This window comes from Boeremia exigua (genome assembly GCF_020726555.1).
Source record: "Boeremia exigua strain MPI-SDFR-AT-0100 chromosome Unknown C7974scaffold_2, whole genome shotgun sequence".
Classification (NCBI taxonomy): domain Eukaryota; kingdom Fungi; phylum Ascomycota; class Dothideomycetes; order Pleosporales; family Didymellaceae; genus Boeremia; species Boeremia exigua.
In genome coordinates, this window is record NW_025763519.1 from 526,781 (window position 1) to 552,095 (window position 25,315).

Here is a 25,315-nt window from a genome sequence, read left to right on the forward strand (position 1 = left end):
GAGGGGCGTAGCAAGCTAGCGGAGCTGCACGAATGACCAGATTGGGTTAGACACCGTACGGCGTAGTCTAGCTGTTTGGCATTTGCTACGCTGCCACCATCTGCAGCACGGCAACTGGCGTATGGATTCTTAGTCTACTCTTACGGACTTTAATGGTTGCCTGTTCGGTCCTACTTATTACATCCGTGTCAGCCTCACACTTCGAGTATGAGGCCAAAAGTCAAGGTACTTTTGGGTCCACACCAGCTAGGATAGGCAGATACTAGCTACAACAGGACCGGATCTGTGTGAACACGCTTCCTTCGACCTCTCTCGAGCAGACAAGGCAGATTAGAGCTGAACGGACTTCCACGGAACTAGACAACCCCTTGTTCGTTCACGCCTCATGCTTCTACAAGGGAGATGGGGCGAAGAATACCTCAACTCGAGTATTTATTGCCTGTCAACAATCACTGTAGAGTTTCCAGTCCAGTCATTCCCTCACATTCTCTCAGACTCGAACCTTGCACTCATTTTCTATCTTTTTAAATTACCTTCGCTACCTTCACGGCTTTCAACCGCTCATTCTCTTCCGTCACAGCCGGTCTGTGTGTGTTGCTCTGATCTCTTGTCAACTTCTCCACCTATCAGTTTTATATTCTTCCTCCAACGAACCACTAAGATGCATTCAAAATCAATGTTTGCTGTACTTGCCACAATGGGCCTTGTCGCAGCGACACCAGTCGATTACACCCTTCAAGGACGTGGAAGCAAACTGTCTAAGCCTGGTGATATCAATTGTCCTGGTGAAATCATTGGATATCGCACTGTGATGACAAAGGTACGACGTGGTAGCCCTTTTAGCTGATATCTCACAACTGCGTCATAAATCATTCCCTCGCTTTAACTTTCAACACCAGATTCATTCTTGGCGCCGCTGACAATACATCGTTAACTAACACTTTACTCTACAGGATATTGCCGACACGGTAAATACAGCAAAGACATTTCCTCAAGCAAAACCTCATGGCAAAGATCTGGGTAATGGAGTTATTTACTTCAGTGACGGCTTCGGCGACTGGGCTGGTGACGGCACAGAAACTCAGTACGTTTTCTTACACTTTGAGTCTGATGTAGCTCAGCAGTTTAGTCAGCCCTTTTACTGACTTCCACGCAGCTGGTGTGTCGCTTATGCGGATACCACCCAACTTAAAGCCGCGAACAAAGTCTGGTTTACGGAAGATCCCAAGTTGAAGCAATGTACTCGCTTCAGCGATTCCAACGTCAACGCCTACATCAGCATTATGTCAAACGACAAGTTCTCTCCAGCCTCTACGCTACGCTTCGCCAAATTGGAGCACTACCTTCAAGTTGCTATACCGTTCGCCATGCTCGACAAGATGAAAGTCTGCGGAAAATGCTACCCCAGGCCCGAAGCAGAGACGTTGAAATCTGATTACCCGCGAGTTAACTGGAAGAAGGGTCCATGGGTAGGGTCCAACGTCAGGCAAAAGCGCGATGATCTTGATGGGAGGGCTCCCGCTGCTTGTCCAGTCAAAGCGAAGCCAACACCATCCCCAAAGCCGATCAAATCCAAGCCTAAGACATCCAAACCTAAGACGACCAAGCCTAAGACGACAAAGCCAAAGACGACCAAGCCTAAGGGACTGAAGGCCAGGACAGCCTAGTTGCGACTCAGGAGGAAGGCAACTTGTAGAGGACAATCAGGGAGGAGTTGCTAGATAGAGAAGAGACCCGACTATTGTTTGTAGATTGCCAAAGTCTAGCACAATCACACACTACATATCAGGAATCACTGTTAGCCCGTGCTCTACAAAACGAATTGAAGTAGCTAGGAAGCAGCGTTTGGTCAACAGAGATGCTGTAGTTAGGACGCGCAGGTGTCTAAAGGCCATTAGCAATTTACAATACAATCTCTCTACTGGTCTCAGTGCATTTGGGACTGACACACTGACAATATTTGGGCGAAAGAGGAGACTATTTTTTTGCGCTACAGAGAAGTCGTACTGTTGGTATGTCCACAGTCAATATAGTACAGCATCAGCGCCTCCAAGCTCAGAGCCACTGATCATGCATCATGCCGATATCCATCGTCCACATCCGGAGCAGACTCACTGCTCTAATTCCTCAGGCCAAGCAAGAAGCTGCCGCCTGTCTTGCCGCCATCCGAACCCGAGCCACCAGGCAGGTACGAGACGTTGGGATTCCTGGCCAGCATCTGCGCAATATCCTTCTGTGTTTCGATTCTTCGGATCATGATGAGACCATCGCCACTCTTTGCCACGGCCTTTGAAATTGTGTCGGCGGCCTCGGCCTCACCCTCAGCGCGAATGACGTTGGCTTGCCTCTCCTGCTCGGCCTTCTCGACGACGAATCGCGCACGCTCGGCCTCTTGCTGGGCGATCTGCTTCTCCTCGACGGCCTTGGTAAACTCCTTGCCGAAGGTCATGTGTGTGATGGAAACGTCCTCGAGAGCAATGTTGAATTCGCCAGCGCGCTTGAGGAGGTCGGCACGGATCTTGTTCGAGACAGCCTCACGCTGGGTGATGAGCTCGGCGGCGTCGAACTGTGCGACAATGGCCTTGAGAACTTCGTTACCGATTGACGGCAGAACACGCTCGTCGTAGTCGAGACCCAGGTTCTGCGCGTTGTTAGCTTGGATACCCATTAAACCCGCCCAGAACAGCAATGCGGTTCTGCACGGATCCTTGCACAAAGACGCACTTGGTAGATCTTAGGCAGCTGCTTGACCTCGGGGCGATGCAGCACCCTCAGCGTGAGCGTCACCATCTGCATATCCTTGGATCCAGTGGTGGTGCTGATGTTCCTCGGCCGTGTGCGGACGTCGAATACAATAGCGCGCTGCAGCCACGGAACCAGGAAATGCGTGCCCTCGTTCACGACCTGCTCCTTCACTCCCGACAGACGGTCGAAGATGACGGCGCGTGTGCCGCCCTTGACATCGTACAGGGACGACTGCGCAACAGAAAACGCGATGGCGCCGGGGACGACGAAGCGGAATATCGAGCTCGGAAAGGCGGCCATGGCGGTGTGGGTGTACGGATGCGGTGGTCTTTTGCGATGCGGCGAGTTCGATGGCGTTGATGTTCGGAAGGGAAGGAGCTGTCATCGAGCACGGACCAAGTGCCTCTCATTCGCTGCCCACCACTCTGCGGCGACCACAACGAAAATAGTCCTAACGGGTCTCTCACGTTGCAGAATAAACGGCGAACTGAGAGGTTAAGTCAAGTACACCACACGACAGTAAGGTAGGGAAAATCCTAAAAAATTCTATAGAATACTCTTTTACCTACAATACAGGTAACAATTAGCTAAATCCTAACTTTAGGTATTATAATAGCTACAAGTTAAGTATGCTGTAAAGTTGGTAAGGTTAGGGTCTTATCTGCTGTTTTTTCTGAAACTTGAGAGCGGGTGATATTGTTACTACACTCTATAGAAAATCGATTCAGTAAAACTGACAGTATAAGTGCAAAAGAAGTCCTGTAAAGATTTATTGGTCGGGAATATGCATTGCTTATGCTCCGCTAATGTATAGACATGGTGATCGCAAGTAATGATCAGGTAGAAGAGTGTCCTCCGTATGCACCTTGGACGAAGCCAAGCAGATGTATGAACGCAGATTGTCAGAAGATGGGTACCTTAAGCCTTCGCCTCCTCGGTGATGAAACCCTTGTGCTCGTTGTGCGCCTTGTACCAGTAGCTGTCCTCCTTCTTGGGCTGAAGCTCGGGCGATAGCTTCTCTAGGATGACCTTGAGCAGCTTCTCTCGTCCTGTCTCGTTGTCTGCATCGCGGTTCCAAACAGCGATCTGAACCGCGTTCCAGCGGACCGAGTACGAGAGGCCGCAAATGTCATCGTTGAATGCTGTGAATCGTCAGTAGGGCACGCATATCTGCGTGGTAGATCACTTACAAGCACGTTTGGTCTCAACGGCGCCCTGCAAAACGTCACCAACTGCAAGCAAGCAGAGCTCATGCCAAAACTGCGGCGCAACTTCCTTGGTGACCTTGAAGTACCACGCGCCTCCTTTTGCGTTTCGGGGGTCTTCCCACACTGGCTTGACACCCAAGTGGAATAGATGAATCGAGTCTCGTAGCTTGAGACTCTCAACTGGGATGTTGTTGAAGTGCTGGTAGAACTCCTTGACGCTGATTATTTGTTCTCCGAGCGGCTTCGGCCGTGAGGCGTATTCTTCTGACTGTGACGACTTGTCCTTGGGACCGCTTTGCTGACCCTTCTCTGCCCAGAACATCCATCGGAAGCGAAACTCTGGAACGCGCACGGACTTGAAGATGGAGTTCAGCATAGCAGATCCACGTGCTGGCGATGCGGTGGCTGACTGCTCAGAAGCTGATGCTGGAGGGAGGTCGGAGGTGCTGAGCACCGGAAAGCGGCTAGCCATTTCGGAAGCGGAAGGCGACGTGGAAATGCTGAGAGCAATGATCTGGAGCTTGTTGACGTCTAGACAGGCTGCAAAGATTCGTTTGCAGGTGGCAATGGCAAGGTCGTTCAGAAGGTCACTGGTAGTCTCAACAGGCCGAGCGTGTGGATGGACACTTGTGATGTTCCTTGGGGCAGAAGATCTCAGGAGATGGAGAACGTGTTGCAAGCCACCTCTGGTATCTGACTCGAGCGAGTAGGTCGGGTTATCGAGTTGAAGGGGCTTGTCAAAGTTAGCGCTGCTAGTTGCAGATGCTCTAAGCATGGCAATCAAGCGAATGGCTTCAGCCATGGTGAGGATTGTAAATGCAAAGTAGAATTGGTACGATGGCAGACAAAAGTGGTGGAGTGACGGCTTGATGAGAGAGAAGAGATATTTGAGCACCCAACCTCCCGATACCGCATACAGAAAACAATACGCAGAATAGCAGAGCTTGCTATTGTTATCAATGTTCTGCAGGAGGCTGGGTGTGACGTTGGTGAAGGTGAATGCTGGCGTTGGGTGAAGGGCGGACGTGAGCGTTGATCTTTCCAAGAGATCGTGACAGATCAGGTTGGATACGGAAATCGCTCTTATAGATGTTCACATGGCCATAAGTCTTGGAGCAGTGTTCGTCGTGGGTGTCGAACGTGAATATCAGATGCCAGACTTTAGGGCGCCTGATGGGCAGACTCATCATCCACATTGGCAGTCTGATGGTGGGCATCTTCGAAATAGGATTGACAAATGATGGAAAGGAGGATAAAAGCAAAGGACGCTGTTGCAGCGGAATGTGTACATACCGAAGTGAGCGGATATCACGGCGTTGTTCTCGGTCGCAGCGTTTTTGACGGCTTGTTTGCCCCGCAGAAGGTCGTGAAGTAACGCAGCAAAGGGCACCCAGACACACAAGGGGATGAAGAAGAGGACGTTGGTAGCACGTTGATAACAAGGTGAGGTGCGTAAGACTTGGCCAGCCGCACTCCTATTAAAGGCCTCTAGCCTATGAACAAGTCAGCAACGGAAGTGCAGCCGCTCGATCTGGCGTTTCAGTGCGCCGTTTCACGACCCCTGCTGACACCAACAGAAGCAGGCCACGCCTGAGGCCCGCAGAAGGCGCAGGCCGCCGGCCACCAGTGGCGTCGCCCTTGGCGGGGACCATTCGGCGGCGGGCCGCCCATTGGGCCTGTCTGACATCTTGGATCGTGGACCCCAGGCGTCAAATGCTAGAGACGCCGAGCGCAATTCAAGATTTCTACGATTTGCGCGCCTGAAGGTGTTCTCTCATGTGACGTCGTGGGTTGCATTCGAGTTCTGGCCCGCATCTGAGACCCCCGCGGCGTTACTATGATTCGCCCGCACCTCCCCAAATTTGACAAGTCTGCCGTCTCTCTCCCACCAAAGCCCGAGACAATCCGGGAACCACTACCTCCGCAGGACCACTGTGCTGCACGCATCCTTTGGAGTCACTCGCACCGCTGCCGCTACAATGACGTCCCCTGCTGTTCCACCGCTCGCACACCGCCGCAAGCGCGCAAAAACTTCTCGCGAAAATAGCCCTGAACACAGCACATTACGCCCTACAGGCAAAACCCCGAGTCCGCCTGTCGAGTCTGCCGATACTAGCGGGTTACATTCGGGCGACGAAAGCAGCGAGCTGTCTGAATCGAGCGAGGAGCCGAGCGACTTGAGCTCAAGCGAAGACGATGAAGACGATGGCACCAAGATGGCACCCACGGCTTTGAAAGAACCAGAGGTCGAGAACCTCAGGGCGAACAGAGGACAGAAGCCCACATACAAATTGGACGAAGAGGAACTTGGCCCAGATATCAGAACATTCCTAAAAGACTTCCTGCCCAAGTTGAAGGCCGCCAACGAAGAGCTCGAGGCGGATCGCATGCGGGGAACCCTTAAAAAACGCGAGATCGACGCCGTCGACGGAGAGGAAGATCAACAGTACATTGAGATGGTACGACAACAGCTTCTGCTTTCGCCAGTGATCACGTACTAACCATAATCCAGAACCTCGGTCTTGGCGTGCTGAAGGTGAAAGACGCTGACCACAGCTCGGAAAGCAGCAGTGACAGCGACAGCGAGATGGGCGACGGCGACGGCGACAGCAACAACACAAAAGAGAAGAATCTACTCGGCAAACTCATGGGTCAGGACAAGACAAAAGAGGCAGCTGGGATTCAAGAGGTCAACGAGAAGCAAGGTGTCTGAGGCTTGCATCGTCTTGATTCGTTGACTAGGACCGTGTACTGCTCGCCAACGACAACGCGACATCAAATGCGGCTCCTCTCATTCATTGTGTCCCAGGCCTCCCTTCGCCCATGTGGCATCAGAATTTGGATGAATGTCCGGGACCTCGATATACTTGCGCACTTCTTTCTTGCGTTTGTAGTCCGTTCCAAACCGCTTATCTCGGTCATCGAGAACTTCCTCGAAGTTCGGCATCTGATCAGCTGATGTATAGCTTGTCATGAGCTGAGGCGGGCCAAGCGGTAGCTTGTCCCCTCTGTCAGTCTGCCAGAGATGATAGATCTTGCCATAGAGATGGACGACTTCCTCCATCTCCTTATTTTCAGCGAGCTCCCACGCAGCCTCTGGCACCGCTTTGGGCTTCGGCATAATCAGCATCCCGGACTTGACCTCGAATACATGCGAATGCCACAGCTTCTGCTCTTCTTCATCCAAGGTCTCGTATAGATGCGGTTTAATCATATATTCTGCCTTAAACATTAACACGGAAATGACACATAGAGCTATCAAGAGCAAGGGTATGTGAACTTACCAATGCCGATAATACGCGCTGGCTGCACAGGCGAATCGTACAAGATGCACTGCCGCACATCGTCGTTCAAATGCGCGCAGTAATGGTTTGTCTCGACGGCATTTCGCTTTGGATCGTCTGCGTATGCGTGGAAAGCGTTCAGATGTGCGCAGATTCTCTGTACAGGCTCAAAATTCTACCTGTGATCAGCATCAACCTGGCGACGCATAGTGACGAGGCGCGCTACCTGAACGGCAGCTGCCCCAGTTTCGAGGGTCTTGTTCATCAAACTCTCGGGCTCGCCAGCTGTATTGTTGGTAACTGGCAGCGAGTCCATGTTGTGGCAGGCTTTGTCTGACATGTGTACTCTTGATTCGGTAGTTCAGAAGAACAGGTCTCAGATGCTTCGTTGTTGTTGTATCCGTCAACTTGAGAAAATCAGTTGATATTCATAAGCAGGGTTGACGTCATAATGATCAGAATCGGTCACAATGCGCTGTAGATAGCAACCGAGCCTCATCTTGCGAGGTTGCTCACAGTCCTAGCTGCGACCTCCAGAGTGGCTACTGGAAACATATTCAAGGTAAAGAATAGGCACAAGACGAAATGATGTTCTGTTACAGATGAAGGTAACCTACGAGTGGCTAAATACCTCCTAGCTAGCTCTGCTAGTGTGAACATCACATTAAGTTCCTACTTCTTCTTCATTCCTACATCACCCAATGCTTGATCTGATCTTCCCGAAGAGTTGAGCGTCATCCCTTTTTGCACAGTCTCTGGCACTTATTTGGTCTCGTACCCCTCGTCGTTCCTCAAACCCGCCCTTCTGCAAGCCGGACACGCACCCATCACCCGGAAACGCTTCTCGAATTTGTATGCAGTGCACTGCCGGGTGTTACGGTGCTGTGTTCCACGCAGATCACGACATGTGATCCAGAGGTAGTTGGCGTTCATCACAGGATGGCTGCATTGTTTGTAGTAATCGGCTCGTTCGATGCACATGGTTGTGGCTAGTATTGGTATTCTTGAATGGAGTCTTCGTATGGTACAGTTTTTTGTGCTTAGAAAGGTTAGAACAACGTTAATGTACAGAGACTTTGTGACAGCGCGATGTGAGAATTCCGTGCTCATCATGGTGTATTGAAAGACTTCTCTATCTGTGTATGATTCTGTAAAACAACCAGGATTGAAGGGCACGCCTATCACCCGTTCTTAGGCTACAGTAATTTTTAACCATCACCGCAGCCAATACATGTCACATCTTCCCCGGGCAGCAACGACGTCGACGCAGGGCCTTGTATAACAGTTAAATCCCCGTCACTACTCCATAGAGAGCCATTCCGTCTGTGGATATATTACTCATCTCAACCATCTGACTCCCAATACTGCACGAATGCATTTTATCCATACCTGAAGCCCTTCGTTCACTCCATCACCCTCATCACTGATCTCGCGTGTCCAGGTGATGGTTGCTCGCCCAAGTCTGCATGTAGCCTACACACGCCGCCTTCATGGGCGACCGTATAAATGTGGTCAAGATGTCCATTGCACTTGCTACGCATTCGCCGCTGGTAGTAAGTGCAGCGCGCAATGCTTCCAGGGATGAAGTTTTTGACGCAGCCACAAGTTGAATAGCAGGTTGCTTTGATGCTACACATGATGTCTTTGGCTGGGTACTAAAGCGTGGTTTTCGTGTCGCTACTGGAATTTATATTTTTGGTGACGATGAGAGCGCAAGGCTGTATATGTACTGTGAGGAGACGGTATTGAGTGGCTGGGTTGGAGAATTACCACGCGCTCATTTCGGCATATATGAGCACTATATACATACTCATTGTGGCTGAGTATTGGGTGCGGTGTCGAACAAACGGCAATTTCTGTGCGTGGCATCTCACCACGACGAAAGTTGCAACCATGATGCATACGCAGAAGCTTTACAAGATATCAAAAAGACAACCATTGTCTTGGTTTGATGCAACTACAAAGACTGGATGAGATTGTGCCCTTTATGAAGGGATACAAGGACACAAAGACTGGGAGACTTTGGTATAGCAATTGGTTATTGATGGATGTTGTTTGTGCCAGCGCGCTTGTTTGAACCAGCATTAGGTAGTTAGGAATGCTAGATGTATGAAGATACACTACGAAACTGAGCTAGAATATTTGGATTGATATGCTAAGGAAGAACCTGATTGTGTGATGTCTAGACAGTGGAGCTTGATGTTCCAGGAACGGATGACGTACACTTCCCTCAATGTGTAACCTCGGCTACCTCTTACCTTCTTCTCACCACCAGTACACTTACGTTTATTCAGATGTTCCGAGAAGTTTTATGACCCCCTCTCATTGCCGTAGAGATTTCAGAAATCACTGAGCGTATCCGCCTTCCAAAGAGCCCAAGAAACGCACGACGCGATCAGCAAACCACCGCCGCGACTCCGTCGAAGACAAAGTATGATCTGCCTGCGGCACGACATCTGAAAGCTGGCTTACTATTCTTTTTGGTGATGCTTGTATCCATTTGCGAAGCAGTTCCCGTTTGGAAAAAAAGGGTGGCATCATCTCATCGTTCTCCGAGGGCATGATGAGAGTTGGCTTGTTAATGTGGCCAAACGTCTTCGCGAGCACGGTATCGTCAACGTCATCCGAGAAGTAATCATCGTCCCCTCTGTTAGTTGTCAGTCACAGTCAGGACATTGTTGACGTTGGCAATACCCTTTCGCAATCAGCGAGTGCCAGCGATATGCTGATATCGGCGAGGTGAAGACGTCAGGGATCAAGTCTCTAGGCATGATTCCGTCTGCATTACCTATACCAATGAGGTCTTTGCTAAACTCAAGCGTACGGCGGTAGAAGTCAGGCGGCATCAACATCTTCGCTGTCTCTCGATCTGAGGTTGGTGCTTGTAGTATGTATGCGTCAACCTTGGGGGCGCCTTTCTCGAGCGCCTTTATGTACTTCATACAACCCTGACAACCTGTTGATTCCATTAAGTAGTGTTTTCTTCGAGCCGCATGTAGTAGAAGTCTCTAGGGACATGTCTGGAAGATTCAGGCGGCTTCATGTATAGGAGACTTTTACCAGTCGAGGAGCCCAACAGCACAACTCTTTTCTTGCCGAGACCGATCAAATAATTTACGAGCGCAGCGATGTCTTCAGCATCGTTCTCGAGACTCGAGTAGCCCCACCCGGCGTACGAGCTGCGCATGCGAGATTCCCATATCGAATATCCTAACTCGGCATCCTCAAGAGCCAGCAACAAATGGTGCATAAGTTCCACAGCTGTATGTAGCCCGCCTGTAAGACCTCCGATATATACAAGAGCATTTCGAGACGATGTATTGCCGCGCTCGTAGGCGCATGAGTAAGCATGGGGCTCCGTTGGCGATCTGAGGGGATGAACTATCACTGAGAAAGGCTGAGGCAATTCCATAACGAAGGAGTTCAAAACGCGTCTCTATTGCTGGATGCCACTCTCTACCTTCTCTTCGAGCTCAGCTTATATACCTAGTGACCACACCGCGGTTTCCAGATCAGGCAATCCATTGTTGCCAAGCACGTACACACGAATCGCTGATTGGTGTAGGTTCCACGACATCAAAGATCTTCACAGCAAGATCTTGGCTAGATGATGCCATTGCTCAAATGGTTGCTTACGTCTTCCCTCAGCCGTCGTACACTTCAGTATGCAAATAACATAGTGTTCGCGTTGTAGAGTTGCAAAAGTCATCAACTGCCGGATGCAAACTGCCCATGTCTTCAGATAGAGTTATGAAATGGTCAAGAGAGAAAGCGTAAGATGGAAGATTTAATGACAGTACTGTTAATGCGGTGGTGGCGGGGTAGGAGCGACGAACTAGCATGGACAACAACCGACCCTCCCTAGCACTTGCACTGCAGATACTACAGCTTGGATTGCACAGGTAAACACGATACTACTACTGGTACTTGTGGTCTCCACAGTCTCCACGATCGCTAAGTACCGGACGAACTACGATGATGCAGGCACTAAGTCGTCCGAAGGTCACAAGCATTTGTACAACCCAATGAAACAATTGCCTAATAGATACGGCAGCTGATCAGTAAAAGAAATCACAGCGTTTGGAGCAACGTAGGGCTCCACGCGTCTTCCTGAGGTTTCCAGGTTTCGAAATCGCCGACGCCGAGGATTGAAACCTACAATGCCTCGAGCGGCAGTTGCTCCCTTGTCAATCAGTACCGAGTATCATGCCACGCGAATCAATCCCCTGTCATAACATCAGACGTTCTGAGCTGATGCAGATATTGGTCGTGCTAGGCAGAATGAGGTTTCGTGGTATGCCTCACCCGCATTGAGTGCAGACGCCGCTTCATCTGGGGTTTCGGGGATATCACCCCACTTGGCTGTACGGTACGATTGTACATGCCTTAAGGCATCATTAAAATGAGTGCATAGCCTTCTGTTCTGTTCATGTCAAGCTGGTCTTGAACATCGTTCTTGCTCTTAGCGTTTACATACACTCACTTCTTCTTTGTAATTTGAGTCTGCTGGCAGACCTTTTTTTGGTAGCCAAACATTCATTTTATTTGTCTTCTCAGTCAAATTCTACAGGATGGGTTTAGGTGTGCTAGAAGACCGGCACATGGCCGCTCCTCCGGGAACGTCCACCATCGGGGCTTCAGCAGTAGCTGGTATGTGGACCTCCAACATCGTATCGCGGGCAAAGACTGATATCTTGCTGGAAAGAAGATCCGTCCGTTGATAGTTCAGAACTGAAGCGTGATGGCGACATCATTCTCCAGCCACAGCCGTCCGACAGTCCCAACGATCCGTTGAACTGGCCTAAAATGCGCAAAGAAGTCATCATGGTCGTTCTAGCCTTCAGCTCTGGAGTGACGACTTCCCTTGGCCCCATGGTCACCCCGGGTCTACATTTGATTGCTCTCAAGTACCATGTCAGCATCGATATGGTAGCAAGTCTGGTCATTGGATTTCTTGCCTTCTGGATCGGTTTCACAACCTTCTTCACTGCAGCCGGCGCCAACATCTACGGTAAACGGCCATTTTTCATCGTTTCTACCGTTTTATTGCTTGCCACGAATATTTGGGGATACTTCACGACCTCATTCGCATCGCTTGCAGTAATGCGAGTGATCCAAGGAATTGCTTCTGCGCCGCTTGAAACGCTCGTCACCTCAACGGTATCAGACATGTACTATGTCCATCAGCGAGGCGCACGTATCAGTATCTGGGGCTGCATGCTAGCCAGCGGAGTGCTTCTCGGCCAGACGATCGCAGGTGTCATCATCGAGAAGATCTCATTCGAAGCGACCTTTGGTATCTCTGCTTTGATCTTCATTCCGATTCTCGCCGCCATGTACTTTCTTGTCGTCGAAACAACATACTATGGCGTCCGACCCGGTTCGCAGAAAGAACTAGAGCCAGAAGAAAAGGGGTCCATTTGGTCCGATTTTACCGAAGACAAGGAGACATACCGCCAGCAACTCGCGCTTTTCCGCGGCCGTCTCTCTACTGAGTCCTTCTGGAGGAATGTGTGGAAGCCAGTACCGCTGATCGCATACCCTGCTGTACTATTCAGTACTGTTGTATACGGCACGTACTTCACCTGGCTCCTCACCATCTCCGTTCTCTCTGTCTCCATCTTCTCCGCACCACCTTACTCTCTCGGCCCAGCCCAAATCGGACTCACCAACCTTCCTCTCCTCGTTGTCGGGCTGATCGGCTCACCGCTGTCTGGCTGGGCAGCCGATGCCATCGCCAAGTTCATGGCACGCAGGAACAACGGTATCTTCGAGCCCGAGTTCCGTCTCACGCTCATGCTCCCTGCAGTCATCTTCGCAACCATCGGATTCCTTGGCTTCGGCATCAGTGCCCAGCGGGGCGATTCGATATACCAGCTCGTGGCGTTTATGTCGGTCCACTCTTTTAGTGTTCCGTTCGCGAGTACAGCAAGCTTGACATACGTGATTGACTGCCATCCCAAAGATGCTAATCAGGCGTTCGTCACAATCAACTTCACGAAAGCGGTACTCACCTTCGTTGCAACGACCTATGCCAACGGAGTGATGGCGAGCATTGGCCCTATGAAGGTGTTCGTAGCAATCACATTGATAAATGCGAGCGTTTGTGCGATGACGATTCCGGCGTATGTTTTTGGCAAGCGTTTCAGGGGAGTGTTGGCAAGGAGTTCGTTCGGCCAGAAGATTTCTACCTGATTGTGCTGGTATGATATGAGATTGGAGTCACTACTACTGTTTGATACCTTTGATTTCGTATTGCTTATTGTCGAGGACATGAAAGGCAGGGCTATGATTCGGTGGCAGTCCCGCATAAAGTACTCGTATCATCTTTGCAGCTCGTCATTGAACCCCGCAAATACCTCTTCACTCTAATCTGCAGTCGTATGGCCGACTCTTTGTCTCTCGCAAGTGCTATCAATTTCTTCGTAAAATATACTACGACCCGCTTGTAAAAGACCCCTTCCACATATTCTATTCTTTGTGTCCTGCAACAGCCTAGATAACTACGCGCTGGCTTTCACACTCCGCGCCTCTGCGTGAAGTGCCTGCAAGTCTAAAACAGATGTCCATTTGGCAAACAATTATACTTATCACAGTGACTAGTATGGTGTCTCCCGTGAGTGGTGGAATGCTGGAGATTGTACCAACTGTCCTTTTGGCGGATCGACAAAGAAATCGGTATCTTATGCAGCAAGTGGTTCGGAAAAGCCGCTGCTAGAATTGACCAGTCATGCCAGTACGAAATTTCATCCACTCAGTGCTGGAGACCAATTCGTCATAAGGACCTCGGGAGATGTTGCTGGCAGACACATGATCCTCGCCCGAGAAGTGCATTTCAAGTCCGTCCGATGGGACTGATGTATGTATGCAGCTCAACAAAAGGCACGAATCTTAGGAAGAGTGGAACATCGACTTTCCACTAATGTTCAGCAACTAATTTTTCAAGAGTCGGTATGTCATAGGATGACAGGATGACAAACTGCACGCATGCAATTGACGACCCACTCGTCGTAGTCCTTTAATGGCTGACAGTGCTTGTAGCGGACTGAGGCAGTGATCGAGTGCATCCATAACAGATGTTTTTGCCATTTGCGGGAGATGTCTCGACACCATCTTGTTGATACCCGCCCCAGCCATGAATCCCAAATCGGCCGCCTGATACAGGCATGTTACACAGACTGCAACGCGGATCGGAATCTACACCTGTAGGAACCTGCAGCTTGCCTGAGGTGCGTACCACGTTCGAGACGATACTTGGAAAATTTTCTTCTACCGACTCGAAGTACTGCTTCATGAGATCGTCGATTGTGGTATTCTTCGAACTTGTAGATGCTTGTGTTGCGCCAGGGGAATGTTCGTGAACCAGCGGTCCCAATCCAGGTTCTGAGAGTTCTGTGTAGGATACAAGCTCCTTCTTGAGCACGTCGCGAAGCGGATAGTGGAAGTACACATCAAAGGGTGACTTCCCATCGGATACCTGCCATGGCAAGGAAAACCCTCGGCCCTTGCAAGTTTCGGCAAGGGTCTTCTCCGCGAGTGTGGTAGTACTGTCACCCCAAAGAATGCTCTGGCATCCTGTTGACTTTGCATGCTCGACGATCAGTCTAGTTCTAAGCGTCGATAGAATGTCTGCGCGAGCCGTTGCTGAAGTCAATGAATTTATCAAGCGAGTCAACTGCCCTTGGTAATCAGTAACGTCCCCTTCTGCCGAGTTGGGGACCAGATCTCGCAGAGGGTCATCGCCGGGAATTGCACGAAATACATCGTGCAGTGGCAAAACTGCATATTCGTAGTCGGGATATTGACTACGTATCCTCTCGAGCAGCTGTTCTGTGGGCAGAGTTCCTTCAGCATTTCCGATGGCAACTACGGTAAGAGCAAAGCCTGTGCGACCGGTCTTGCTCATTTGGGTCTTCAAATGCAGGTCCAGAATGTGGAGAAGAGTAGTCGACGAGACGCCAAAAGATAACGGTAGCAACACCTTGCGTTCTTCATCAGAATGAAAGCTGACACGAAAGCTCTCCAGTCGTTTGATAGCCTTGGTATGTACGTAGCGGGCAAAACATTGCCTGCACAAAATTTCAGCATGGATTAGTCACTCAGAAGGCGAAACTCACTGGCAGACAGGTTCTGAGCGCACCACAAGCACAGAAGGTTGCTCCTTGCATCTTCTGCAGATCTCTCCATCGGATCCAGTTGTAGTTTTGCCCGGCATTGCTAATGTGCTTGATCCCCGTGTATTACGAAGTATGGTGATCGGTGGTGTGGGCCACCACGACTCCAGGCCGACCTGCCGGCTGCGCCACAGCGCGCTTCCCTGTATGTACGCTACGCTAGTGCCCTGGAGCTCCCGCGGTGCCGGGGACCAAGTGATGTCGCGCAGCTAAACATAACCCGTAACTTCTGCACCAGGCTTCTGTATTCCCACGGAACAAAGCCTCTGGATTCCTGAAAAGTTTACACGGCGAAGTGTACTCGCTCTACTGCACATCGAACGATCGCCTACGCGCTGCGCCAGCTGGCCTCAAGCCACAAGATGAAGCAGCAATGGCTGCACAGCATGGGGCTGCTGCTGCTGTCCACCATCACAGCAGTAGCAGCGATCGATGTCACGTTGACCCGCGACCAGCCTCAGAAATGCTCCGGCATGTACAGCAAGAAGTCGTGGGGAGGGAAGGTCGAGCCATTCATCCTCGTTAAATTCTTGAAGAACGGGGAGGACCAGAACAAGGGGATTGAAGACCCAACAGTAGGCCTAGTCATATGGGAATGGAAGGACTCGCTGCTGCTGGGCAAGCCGTCTGAAATGCCTGTCGACGATGTAGGTACACCTCTGAGCTTGTATGCTTGTCCGTACTAATCTGCTCCAGCGCTCCTACATCTGCAACGACGACGCCATCGACGCGAAGCTCTGTAACGGGACCCACAAGGGCGAATGGATCCTCGCTGACGACGCCGACACCGTCTCCAATATGCACATTCGAACCGAAGCTGTCCATCTCAACGACCCTAAGCCGATCAACTATCCCGTCGCCAGCGCAGAGCGAAAGGTATCGATTAAGACAGGATACTATTGTGTCGCAACTGCGGCGTACAGCAAAGATGTCGAATACGAAGCAATCATCACGTTCCGCAACGCGTATGGCGAGCTTCCAGCGGCGCAAATCGCGAAGCTCCCCTTCTACGGAGGCATAACGATCGTCTACTTTGTCGTCCTGCTGTTCTGGGGTTTCCTGTACTACCAGAACAGACACGACATTCTGGCTGTCCAGAACTACATCACAGCCATTCTCGTCTTTCTGGTGGTCGAAATGCTCATGACTTGGGGCTTCTACGATTACCAGAATCGCCATGGCAATAACATTGGATCCAAGGTGCTTATGGTCGTCGTTGCTGTACTGAACGCATTCCGCAACTCGTTCTCGTTTTTCCTGCTGCTCATTGTCTGCATGGGCTACGGAGTTGTCAAGCCCTCGCTCGGCAAGACCATGACCATCGTTCGTTGGCTGGCTGTGGCTCACTTTGTCTTCGGTGTCATATACGCCGTCGCTTCGCTCACTGTCCGCCCTGATGATGCTGGACCTCTTGTCCTGCTTGTAATCCTGCCCCTGTCTGCCACGTTGACCGCATTTTACATCTGGACCTTGAACTCTCTCAATCTTACTATGAAGGATCTCATGGAACGCAAACAACACGTCAAGGCTACTATGTACAAGAGGCTCTGGTGGTGCATCTTGACCAGCATTGTAGTCATCTTCGGTTTCTTCTTTATCAACAGCTTTACATTCGCCGGCGCATCCACTCCAGACTTTGCGCCAACGCATTGGCAGACCCGATGGTTCGTCTTGGACGGCTGGCTAAACCTAGTCTACCTGGCTGATGTTTGCTTCGTTGCATACATGTGGAGGCCGACTGCTAACAACAGGAGGTTCGCCATGAGTGATGAGGTAGGCATGAAAACCCTGTGGGCTACGACAGTACTGACATATAATCAGATTGCGCAAGATGACGATGGCTTCGAAATTGCCTCCATCCGCGATTCTCTTGACGAGGAAGATGGGCCTTCAGCCCACCCGCCTTCGTACGATCCAGTGCGACCGCAGCGCGACGCAGCACGTGATGCTTCGCCACTGCCTGCTCCTCAGGCGCAGAAGCCTATCCACCCGCCTAGGGAATCTCTTGATGGTGACACCATCTTTGCCGTTGGGGAAGACGACAAGTGGAGCGACGATGAGGATGACTTGGAGCCAGCAAGTCCGAAAGGGAGTGATGACGAGAACGCAAGATTGACAAGTAGCGCAAGTCAAAGCCGAAAGAACGATTAGTTGTTGGTTCATCAGCAGGAATTTTGAAAGGCATTGATGTTAGGGTTTGGCGTTTGGCAGGCGGCTTGTTGTAAGGCTCTATATCGACTATGACTGGGCACGTTTGGCGCGTATATCTATTTTGATCCATATGTATAGATAGTAAGGAGCGCAACGATTAAATGGGTCAGACATTAAACTCAGTCTATGTGGTCGGTATGACGAAGTAGTCCGAGGCAACTTGCTTATCGATTATAAATCTTGACGCCACAACTTGACTGTCTCTCAGAGCTCCATATTGGACCGTCACATTCCTTCAAGATCATAACATGGCGGCACCAAGCACTTCGGTGTTTGTACGTTCCTTTTCGCATTGCTCCCTCGGCACCTGTCGCAGCGTGCGTTCTTCGACAACGCGTGCAATTAGCACTGCTTCATTTGCCTGTCGGACGCCGAAGCGAGAGCAGCAACCTATCCGACCGCGATACTTGTCACCGAGACACGAACGAACAGTGTGCGCCACGCCCTTTCGTAGCACGAGTGCTCATTCTTATTCGACAGCGAACAATGCGCTGCAACCCAAAGACTCGGGCATCGCGCGTCTTCCGCACCGCCGCCTCATATCTCTCCGCGGGAGCGCCACAGTCAAGCTCCTGCAGGGCCTGATCACGAACGACGTCCGCGCCGAACGTAGTCAGTCGTTCTACGCTGCCTTCCTCAATTCAAAAGGTCGCGTGCAATGGGACGTCTTTGTATGGGTATACCCTGAGCTGCTGGCAGAGCAGGGCGACTGGAGTTGCTACATTGAAGTGGACGAGTCGGAGGTTGAATCGCTGAGAAAGCACCTGAAGATCCATAACTTCAGAACCAAAGTTCGCATCGAGGTGGTTCCAGAAGACGAGCTGGGCGTATGGGCTGCGTGGGGCCCGGCCTTCGATCGCGTCAATAAGCAGGCAGTGGAGACAACTCTGTGTGATCCACGCGGCGATCACACTCTGTGGAGAATACTTGCGAAACCGGACAACAACTTCATCGAAGACAAATCGGACATATGCGACGGGCGGCAGTATCACTTGCAGCGCTATACACAAGGAATTGCCGAAGGACCACAAGAGATCCAAAGAGACAGTACATTGCCGATGGACGCCAACATGGATATATCTGAAGGCATCGATTTCAAGAAAGGCTGTTACATTGGCCAGGAGCTCACGATTCGAACCAAGCACCGCGGCGTCGTCCGAAAGCGGATACTGCCTGTGCAGCTGGATGTCCCGGGTGATCATTCATCTTCGGTGTTAGGGACCAATCCAATGGCAGACATCAAACGGCTTGATGAGACGGGAGCACCAGTTGAAACGGGTCGCCCGGCCGGGAAGCTCATCGCTTGTATGGGTGACGTTGGCATTGCGTTGTGCCGGTTGGAAGTGATGACACCCTTGAAAATCCTTGGCAGTGAAGGGGCTTACAGAGAGGGCATGGAGTTTGGAGTGAATGCAGATGAAGGTGGACATGTAGTCAAGGTCAAACCTGTGTTGCATCAATGGTCAAGAGATAGGGAGACTATTGTGTGGTCGAAGCCGAAGGCCATAAAACGCGAACAGTAAGGCGTTGTATAAATCAAGTCACGTGATTATAATGTAAGTATCATCGGCGCTAACCAAGCAGGTATATGCAGTTAATTAGCAGACAGAAATACTAAGACCCTTCATGTCCTTGCTCAAGCCTTCTGGTTGTTCCTAATATGCTCACCGGTGTGCAAGATGGGGACACTAAGTGTGGCTCAGCCCGCTGACGTCGTCAGCCTCATCCATACTTACCATCCAGAACACCAAACACTTGAAAATAGAATTGACCTGAAATCTACCCAAACGATTCGTGTGTAGCTTTTGACATTGTCTACTATAGCGACTTGAATCTCTAGAATGGCAGCCACAGCCCCCGCGACCTCGTCTTCGCGTTCATTATCCCTCACAAAGTTCATCTCACGTCTGCGTGGGCATAAGAGCAAAGAAAGTCTCAGCAACAAGGAACCAGAAACCGGTCCTACAGACACAAGACCGCCACTCATCAACTCCCCCCTGCCTCTCGTCCTCCCTGAACATCAACAAGCCCTCTCAAACCTCGGCTGGACGACCGTCACCTTCCCCCAACCAGACCCCTCTGGCTACCCATCACTCTCCGGTCCGCACCCTCTGCAAACCGCCTACGAAGCCCTCTTCGCGGCCTCGCAAGCCTTCTTCGCGCAGCCCGCCGCAGAGAAAGCGCAATGGAAGCACAGACTCGGGTCCGAAGAAGGCTGGTCCAGCATCCCCGGCGAGAAAGAATTCATCACCCTGCGCACGCTGGAGTACTGCCCGGAGATCCTGCGCGAGCCTGCGAAAAGGTACTGGGATCTCATGGGCGCGTATCTCGAGGACTCGCTGGGCCGCATCGCAGTCTCGCTGGACCTGCCCGAGCCGCATGATGCGACGAAAGGGCTGAAGCGGTTTGTTGGCCCGTGTGGGAAGATGCAGCAGCGAGAAGACCAGAAGACAGCGTCGATGTTGAGGCTGTTTAGGTATGAGGGGTGGGAGGCGAAGGAGGTGGCGGAGCCGCATGCCGATTTGGGGCTCTTGAGTGCTGTTGTAGGGGATGTTCCTGGACTTGAAGTATGGGATGGAGAGAAGTGGTTTGAGGTTGAGAGAGAGGTGAAGAAGAGCGGGATGCACGGTGCAAGCTTGCTCGCAGGTAGACAACTAGAAGTCTTGAGTAACGGGAGGTATCCCGCGGGTGGGCATAGAGTCGTGTCGTACGGGGATGCGAAGGGCGGCAAAGACGGAGAGAAGAGGTACAGGTTCAGTATTGTGTTTGTGCTGCGCGCTTATGGCCCAGTGGTTATTAACTCGGATGATCTGGAAACAGTTGTCACTGGAAAATGGCTGAAGCCAGTGCATGGTCAGACGGCAGGAGAGATGTACGCGAATATTCGGAGCTCGCATTTCAATGTCAACATTGGCATAGAAGAACGAGAGAAGCAGAAACAGACCGCGATGAAGGCACAAGAGCAGGGTGGGAGTTCATGAGGATTGCGCGTGCGTTTGATCTATCGAGCATATGTTACTAAACCTAGTCAGTGGCGATACAGGAGAAGTGCGATCGTATACCCATCGTTGACGGGTCTATGTATGTATTTTTATCATCATTAGACTCTGTCTGTTCATAACAACAACTTCGCAACTACTTAGCATCAAATGTGCACTCTATGCGCCCTGAAACCCGTCTGCCAACCCCTTCAACCAAACACCAGCAGCATACGCTCCCGGATCCGGGATCTTACTCCTGTCCTCACCCATCCCATCACCAATATACGTCGCACGCCCAAACTTCGCCTTCATCAGCGCGGTATCCTGTGCTTTCTGCTCAGCCACCTGCACGCTCTTACCAAGATCCTGTGTCTCGGCCAAAGTATTGATGAAGGGAATGAGCACATCCATTACGGTTCTATCGCCCTCCCGAGCAGAAGTGTAGTTCTTGAGGTTCTCGAGCGCGAGCGCTGCCGCCTTTGCCACGGTATCAAGGGAGAGAGGGGCATTGGATTGCAGCGTAGCGGTGGAAAGCGCGTTGGTGAAGGCAGTGACCAAAATCGAGAGAATGGCGCCGAGCGAGCCGCCTACGTCTTCGACGTTCTCGCCTACGCTCTCGAGGAGTGCAAGGACGGCTGGGGGGTTCTTCTCTACCGAGTCGAGATTCGTTAGGATGTTCTTACACACGCCAGCTACGGCTTCACCGCAGTCTCCATCGCCCATCTGTAGATCGTATTGTGTGATCTTAGGCTCCGCGGCTAGTGCGTCGTTGCAAGCTTTCCTGAGAGCTGGGATGAGGGAGGGTGGAGTCGCAGGGCCTTTATCGCGGCCAGCTTGGTTCTCGTACTCGGCATTAGCCTTATTGCGAAGCTCTTCCGTCTCCTTGCTGTAATTTGTGGGCCGGTAGCCGTTCTTTGGCCATGCCGGGGCATTTGTAGGTGCATCAAGAAGCTCGATCACTTCCTCGTCCGTCAGCTCCATGCCCTTCGCCATGCCAGACATGTTGCCCAAGGTGATTGAAAACCCTTGGCCGTTGAGTGACGTTTCAAGAACACCGGCGTAGATGCGCACAGGCTTGAGCTTATAATCTGACTCGAGAACTTGGAGAGCAATGTTGACCATAGCGTCGAACTCGAGATTCGAAAGACCGCCGAAGTTGTTGACTAGCATGACGATAGAATCGGAGGACGAGAAGGGTACGAAAGCGCGGTCGGAGTCTTTGGGATCGAGCAGGTATCTTAGCATTTCTTTGATGATGTCTTCGGGTGCTGGCATGGGCGTTACTGTTCGAAGACCCTATCTCGATTAGCAAAAGATGGATGATTCGGAATAGAAGAGATCTTACCGGTTCGTTGTGAATACCCATCCCTACCACATATGAATCATCTGGTACGGATTCGAACGCCTCTCGTCCCGGCACGTGGCAGTGGTCCAAACTTGCGCCAATAGTTACCAATTGTGAGTTGCCTAGTTCTCCAATTTTCCGCACTCGCTGGAAAGCCCATCCTTTCTGACTTGCTGCTCCTGACAGCTTGATCACTGTGACGATCAGTAAAATCGTAGCGACGATCGATTTGGTACTTACCAAGCAGATTACCGGCCAAGCCTCGTCTCCCAACCTTTCCGCTCTTCTCTCGCCCCAACGCAGCATCCTCAGCCATGCAAATGACATCAACTTTGTATCCCAACGCCTGTCCTTTCTCTCGCGCCAGACCAAAGTGCAGCATGTCACCGGTGTAATTCGTGATGCACAGAATGACTCCTTCGTTCGATGGTACATTCCTGATACCGGCCATGATCTGTTTTGTGCTGGGTGATGCAAAGATATCACCACAGACAGCAGCAGACAGCATGCCATCGCCTACAAAACCAGACCATGCAGGCTCGTGACCCGAACCACCTCCAGAAATGATGGTGACCTGATTTGGGGGATGCGCAGTATTGTAGACGACGCGATTCGTCACGTCAAGGCCCATGAAGGAGTTTCGTTTGACGAGGGAGTGCAGCATGTGGACTACCACGCCCTCGGGGTTGGGAAAGAAGTGCTTTCGCGACATATTTGCGGTGGATGAAAGAGGCTGGACTCGCTCCAACGATGAACCACAGTGTTGCGACCGAGTGTAGCGATATTGCGCTCCAAGTACTTCGCGCTCGTCAGCAAAGATTGTGCCAGAACGGCTGTTGTATGTTTACTTGTTTATTCAATACTTAGATAGGGTACAACGGAGCTGCAGTACGCTTGCAAGGACCCAATTGCTCGAGGTGCGAGACGGGAGAGTATTGTACAACACACTGGGCAATCAGAAAGACCCAAGAGACGTACCCATCTTCGCATTCGCGGCCGAAAGGCCGTGTCTATAAATCTTCCCCCGCTCGATTTACCCAAGTCGCGGACCCCGCTTGTCACCCCTCATCGAGCTCCGGCGCGCCATCAGCCACGCACCAGAAGACGCCTGGATCACTCAGCATGCGTGTATTGTTGGCCCGTGTCCACTCCACAAAGGAAGCCATACCCCAGAAATCCTACGGCGTGTCCTGGATGGACTGCAACAGGTCAAGTCGGACTGACCTCGCAGACGTGTTGCTGTGTGTTTGCGCCGGCATTGCCTGAAACGGAAATCCCGGGGGCTGATGACGGATTGTACCTAGCACTCGCTCCGGCGCCGGGTCCGATTCAGCATGCCACAAACTCGGCACGAGACTCAGACATAAGTACCTGTAGTAACCGGCTTCTTGCTCACAACTATGGCTTAAGAAGTGGGACTTCGGATTGGAACAGGCGATTTGCCCGCTTATCGTAGGAGGAAGGGACGACTCGTCTCGAGGCACACAATGCATAAGCTGTACGTGTGACATTCTTGAAAGTAAACGGCAGCGTCTGTATTCTAACTTGCGCTTGTCACGAAAATATTGCGTGTCATTTGAATCTGGATGTCTAATGTGGTACCTGCGTATTCGCAGTTGATCAACAATTAATGTACTATGTAAGATATGGTAGTCGTCAAGGTTTGGCCGTAGGAAAGCACGAAGCGCGTGTCCAAATGTGGTCTTGCACTGGGTCCGAATTCCGGGTTTGCTGGATTCCTCATGTTCCCGCTGATCCAAACAACATTATTCACACTCCCTCCTCTTGCCGCAAATTATGAGTCTAGCACTCAGGCCCAAATGCGCCGCAAACTCCGCATCATGCTAAAAAATCGCTTAATAATTCAAAAGGTAACGTTAGAAGTAAGCCAACGACAGTCGCTTAGTGACCCAGGTTGGAGTACTGCGAGTGTCGAGGGTACGGTTGTTGATAAACCGAAGACGCGTATTCGGACTCCTGATAAACGGTACCGCGCTTGTCCTCCTCTGGCAGAAGCTCTTTGACTTCCCAATTGTGCTGCTTAACGCCAACAGAGAACTCAAGGTCTTCGCGGGTGATCGAGTCCCAGTACTATTTTTAGATGTTAGCGGGAGGCGAACGCTTGGAGCATGAGTGGAGACTGGGGGTACGAACCTTGTAAACCATCATGACTGCGAGCAAGTTGCAAATGGTCGCAAAGAACAACCCATCGAGATAATGCTGTACTCCGTCGCAGATGGTGTCGCCAAAGACATACAGTATTACTTGTCCAATGACGAAGAAGAATACGCCAAACACGATGTCGCCCATAGGCCAGCGGTCCTCTAGAGTGCCGACAACGAGGATGATCTGGCAGACGAGGTAGACGAAGAGGAATATGGCGTTGACGAGGTAGGTGATGACGAAGATGCCGATGGGGTTTTTGGCATCGAGGCCAGCCCAGTTCTTGAAGGTGAGGAGAGAGATAGCACCGCCGACGATGAACATAGCCAGAGAGGTCAAGCGCAACAGCCAGACAGACAAAGTTGTGCCGTCTTCGTACAGCTGGAAACCGACGAATCCGTTGATCAACAAGCTGGTGCAGAGAGCGGAGACGAGCCCGTTCTGCACTGCTGCGAAGTAGGGATAGGCAGCAGAGCCGGGGGCAGCGACACCGGCGTCAAGGATAAGCGATACGATAGTCAGGAGGAAATAGATGTAGAAAAAGGACGTGATCTCTTTGCGACCTGCATGCACATGTCAGTATTTTGCCTCCTTCAGGGCACAGGCGGCAGGGCACAGCATACCAACAGCGGTGAACTTGGAACGGACGTGGAAGATCATAATGACAGTCATTACCAGAGCCAGAATGTGCATGAAGTCATTCGCGGCTTGGAAGATGAGCGTGTTTGCAATCTCAATAGTGCGGGCGTAGCACTTTGTTTGGATGCCGGCGCCGCCATTTATTTCCTGGTGGCCCACGAGGGCGCACAACGGTATCGACGCCTTTGCGCATAGCGTGCTGAAGTCGCCAAAGCCCATGGTGGAAGGCGGTAGGCTGGTGGGTAGAGTGGTCTTCGATGTTTGCCTGTGCAGCGAGGCGAGGCTGTGTACGGAGCACGGAACAGCAACAGCCGGCAGGCGCGACGAGTGCGAGGCGCGAGAGTCGGCGCGACGGTCGAGGCGGTCAGGAGCGAGTGTTGGTAGTGAACGGATGCGCAAACAGGGCAGGGAGTGCACGCGCGTGGGGTTCGTGGGTCGTGGGTCTTGTCTGTGGAGCGCTCGGTGTTGGTTGTCAGGGAGTTTCAAAGTCTCAGGGGAGCAGGTGCCGCCAACCAACGCCCGTACTAGCGGGACCCTACAGGCTCTAAATTTATAAACCGTCTCG

The 25,315-nt window shown here is 51.5% G+C and overlaps 13 protein-coding genes across 13 annotated transcripts; 6 read left to right on the forward strand and 7 right to left on the reverse strand.

Moving 5' to 3' along the window:
* The first annotated feature begins 106 nt into the window (after nucleotides 1-106).
* Nucleotides 107-1,893, forward strand: C7974DRAFT_384909 (uncharacterized protein). The gene is made up of 4 exons (XM_046140897.1): nucleotides 107-225; nucleotides 276-820; nucleotides 954-1,084; nucleotides 1,157-1,893. Exons 2-4 carry the CDS (start codon nucleotides 386-388, stop codon nucleotides 1,665-1,667), a joined length of 1,077 nt encoding a protein of 358 aa, XP_046001129.1. The 5' UTR covers nucleotides 107-225; nucleotides 276-385; the 3' UTR covers nucleotides 1,668-1,893.
* On the reverse strand, nucleotides 1,889-3,081 carry C7974DRAFT_350411 (mitochondrial prohibitin complex protein 1). The gene is made up of 2 exons (XM_046139460.1): nucleotides 2,725-3,081; nucleotides 1,889-2,641 (listed from the first exon to the last, which is right to left on the reverse strand). Exons 1-2 carry the CDS (start codon nucleotides 3,043-3,045, stop codon nucleotides 2,120-2,122), a joined length of 843 nt encoding a protein of 280 aa, XP_046001130.1. The 5' UTR covers nucleotides 3,046-3,081; the 3' UTR covers nucleotides 1,889-2,119.
* A 291-nt stretch (nucleotides 3,082-3,372) lies between these two features.
* C7974DRAFT_96055 (eukaryotic translation initiation factor-like protein 4E type 3-A) lies at nucleotides 3,373-4,940 on the reverse strand. Its single transcript, XM_046147598.1, has 2 exons — nucleotides 3,936-4,940; nucleotides 3,373-3,887 (listed from the first exon to the last, which is right to left on the reverse strand). The coding sequence occupies exons 1-2, from the start codon at nucleotides 4,753-4,755 to the stop codon at nucleotides 3,664-3,666; spliced, it is 1,044 nt and encodes a 347-aa protein (XP_046001131.1). The 5' UTR covers nucleotides 4,756-4,940; the 3' UTR covers nucleotides 3,373-3,663.
* Nucleotides 4,941-5,825: 885 nt separating this feature from the next.
* Nucleotides 5,826-6,705, forward strand: C7974DRAFT_96070 (uncharacterized protein). Its single transcript, XM_046147599.1, has 2 exons — nucleotides 5,826-6,412; nucleotides 6,466-6,705. The coding sequence occupies exons 1-2, from the start codon at nucleotides 5,933-5,935 to the stop codon at nucleotides 6,664-6,666; spliced, it is 681 nt and encodes a 226-aa protein (XP_046001132.1). The 5' UTR covers nucleotides 5,826-5,932; the 3' UTR covers nucleotides 6,667-6,705.
* Nucleotides 6,706-6,744: 39 nt separating this feature from the next.
* On the reverse strand, nucleotides 6,745-7,553 carry C7974DRAFT_430674 (uncharacterized protein; the record flags this gene model as incomplete). Its single annotated transcript, XM_046144719.1, has 3 exons — nucleotides 6,745-7,172; nucleotides 7,238-7,412; nucleotides 7,464-7,553. The coding sequence occupies 3 exons, from the start codon at nucleotides 7,551-7,553 to the stop codon at nucleotides 6,745-6,747; spliced, it is 693 nt and encodes a 230-aa protein (XP_046001133.1).
* Nucleotides 7,554-9,261: 1,708 nt separating this feature from the next.
* Nucleotides 9,262-10,649, reverse strand: C7974DRAFT_350419 (uncharacterized protein; the record flags this gene model as incomplete). Its single annotated transcript, XM_046139461.1, has 3 exons — nucleotides 9,262-9,884; nucleotides 9,932-10,193; nucleotides 10,298-10,649. The coding sequence occupies 3 exons, from the start codon at nucleotides 10,647-10,649 to the stop codon at nucleotides 9,584-9,586; spliced, it is 915 nt and encodes a 304-aa protein (XP_046001134.1). The 3' UTR covers nucleotides 9,262-9,583.
* Nucleotides 10,650-11,681: 1,032 nt separating this feature from the next.
* C7974DRAFT_420473 (major facilitator superfamily domain-containing protein) lies at nucleotides 11,682-13,432 on the forward strand (the record flags this gene model as incomplete). Its single annotated transcript, XM_046144261.1, has 2 exons — nucleotides 11,682-11,887; nucleotides 11,943-13,432. Exons 1-2 carry the CDS (start codon nucleotides 11,809-11,811, stop codon nucleotides 13,430-13,432), a joined length of 1,569 nt encoding a protein of 522 aa, XP_046001135.1. The 5' UTR covers nucleotides 11,682-11,808.
* A 673-nt stretch (nucleotides 13,433-14,105) lies between these two features.
* Nucleotides 14,106-15,574, reverse strand: C7974DRAFT_96119 (cytoplasmic tRNA 2-thiolation protein 2). The gene is made up of 2 exons (XM_046147601.1): nucleotides 15,355-15,574; nucleotides 14,106-15,306 (listed from the first exon to the last, which is right to left on the reverse strand). Exons 1-2 carry the CDS (start codon nucleotides 15,450-15,452, stop codon nucleotides 14,256-14,258), a joined length of 1,149 nt encoding a protein of 382 aa, XP_046001136.1. The 5' UTR covers nucleotides 15,453-15,574; the 3' UTR covers nucleotides 14,106-14,255.
* A 310-nt stretch (nucleotides 15,575-15,884) lies between these two features.
* C7974DRAFT_302135 (lung seven transmembrane receptor-domain-containing protein) lies at nucleotides 15,885-17,562 on the forward strand (the record flags this gene model as incomplete). Its single annotated transcript, XM_046137885.1, has 3 exons — nucleotides 15,885-16,058; nucleotides 16,108-17,184; nucleotides 17,233-17,562. The coding sequence occupies 3 exons, from the start codon at nucleotides 15,885-15,887 to the stop codon at nucleotides 17,560-17,562; spliced, it is 1,581 nt and encodes a 526-aa protein (XP_046001137.1).
* A 252-nt stretch (nucleotides 17,563-17,814) lies between these two features.
* C7974DRAFT_96111 (uncharacterized protein) lies at nucleotides 17,815-19,326 on the forward strand. Its single transcript, XM_046147600.1, has one exon. It carries the CDS (start codon nucleotides 17,871-17,873, stop codon nucleotides 19,143-19,145), a length of 1,275 nt encoding a protein of 424 aa, XP_046001138.1. The 5' UTR covers nucleotides 17,815-17,870; the 3' UTR covers nucleotides 19,146-19,326.
* Nucleotides 19,327-19,347: 21 nt separating this feature from the next.
* C7974DRAFT_384925 (uncharacterized protein) lies at nucleotides 19,348-20,714 on the forward strand. The gene has a single exon (XM_046140898.1). It carries the CDS (start codon nucleotides 19,464-19,466, stop codon nucleotides 20,601-20,603), a length of 1,140 nt encoding a protein of 379 aa, XP_046001139.1. The 5' UTR covers nucleotides 19,348-19,463; the 3' UTR covers nucleotides 20,604-20,714.
* Nucleotides 20,715-20,780: 66 nt separating this feature from the next.
* C7974DRAFT_302212 (dihydroxyacetone kinase) lies at nucleotides 20,781-22,660 on the reverse strand (the record flags this gene model as incomplete). The annotated part of the gene is made up of 3 exons (XM_046137889.1): nucleotides 20,781-21,899; nucleotides 21,949-22,142; nucleotides 22,189-22,660. 3 exons carry the CDS (start codon nucleotides 22,658-22,660, stop codon nucleotides 20,781-20,783), a joined length of 1,785 nt encoding a protein of 594 aa, XP_046001140.1.
* Nucleotides 22,661-23,383: 723 nt separating this feature from the next.
* C7974DRAFT_350438 (chitin synthase III catalytic subunit) lies at nucleotides 23,384-25,250 on the reverse strand. Its single transcript, XM_046139462.1, has 3 exons — nucleotides 24,735-25,250; nucleotides 24,103-24,674; nucleotides 23,384-24,039 (listed from the first exon to the last, which is right to left on the reverse strand). The coding sequence occupies exons 1-3, from the start codon at nucleotides 24,967-24,969 to the stop codon at nucleotides 23,851-23,853; spliced, it is 996 nt and encodes a 331-aa protein (XP_046001141.1). The 5' UTR covers nucleotides 24,970-25,250; the 3' UTR covers nucleotides 23,384-23,850.
* Nucleotides 25,251-25,315: the final 65 nt, after the last annotated feature.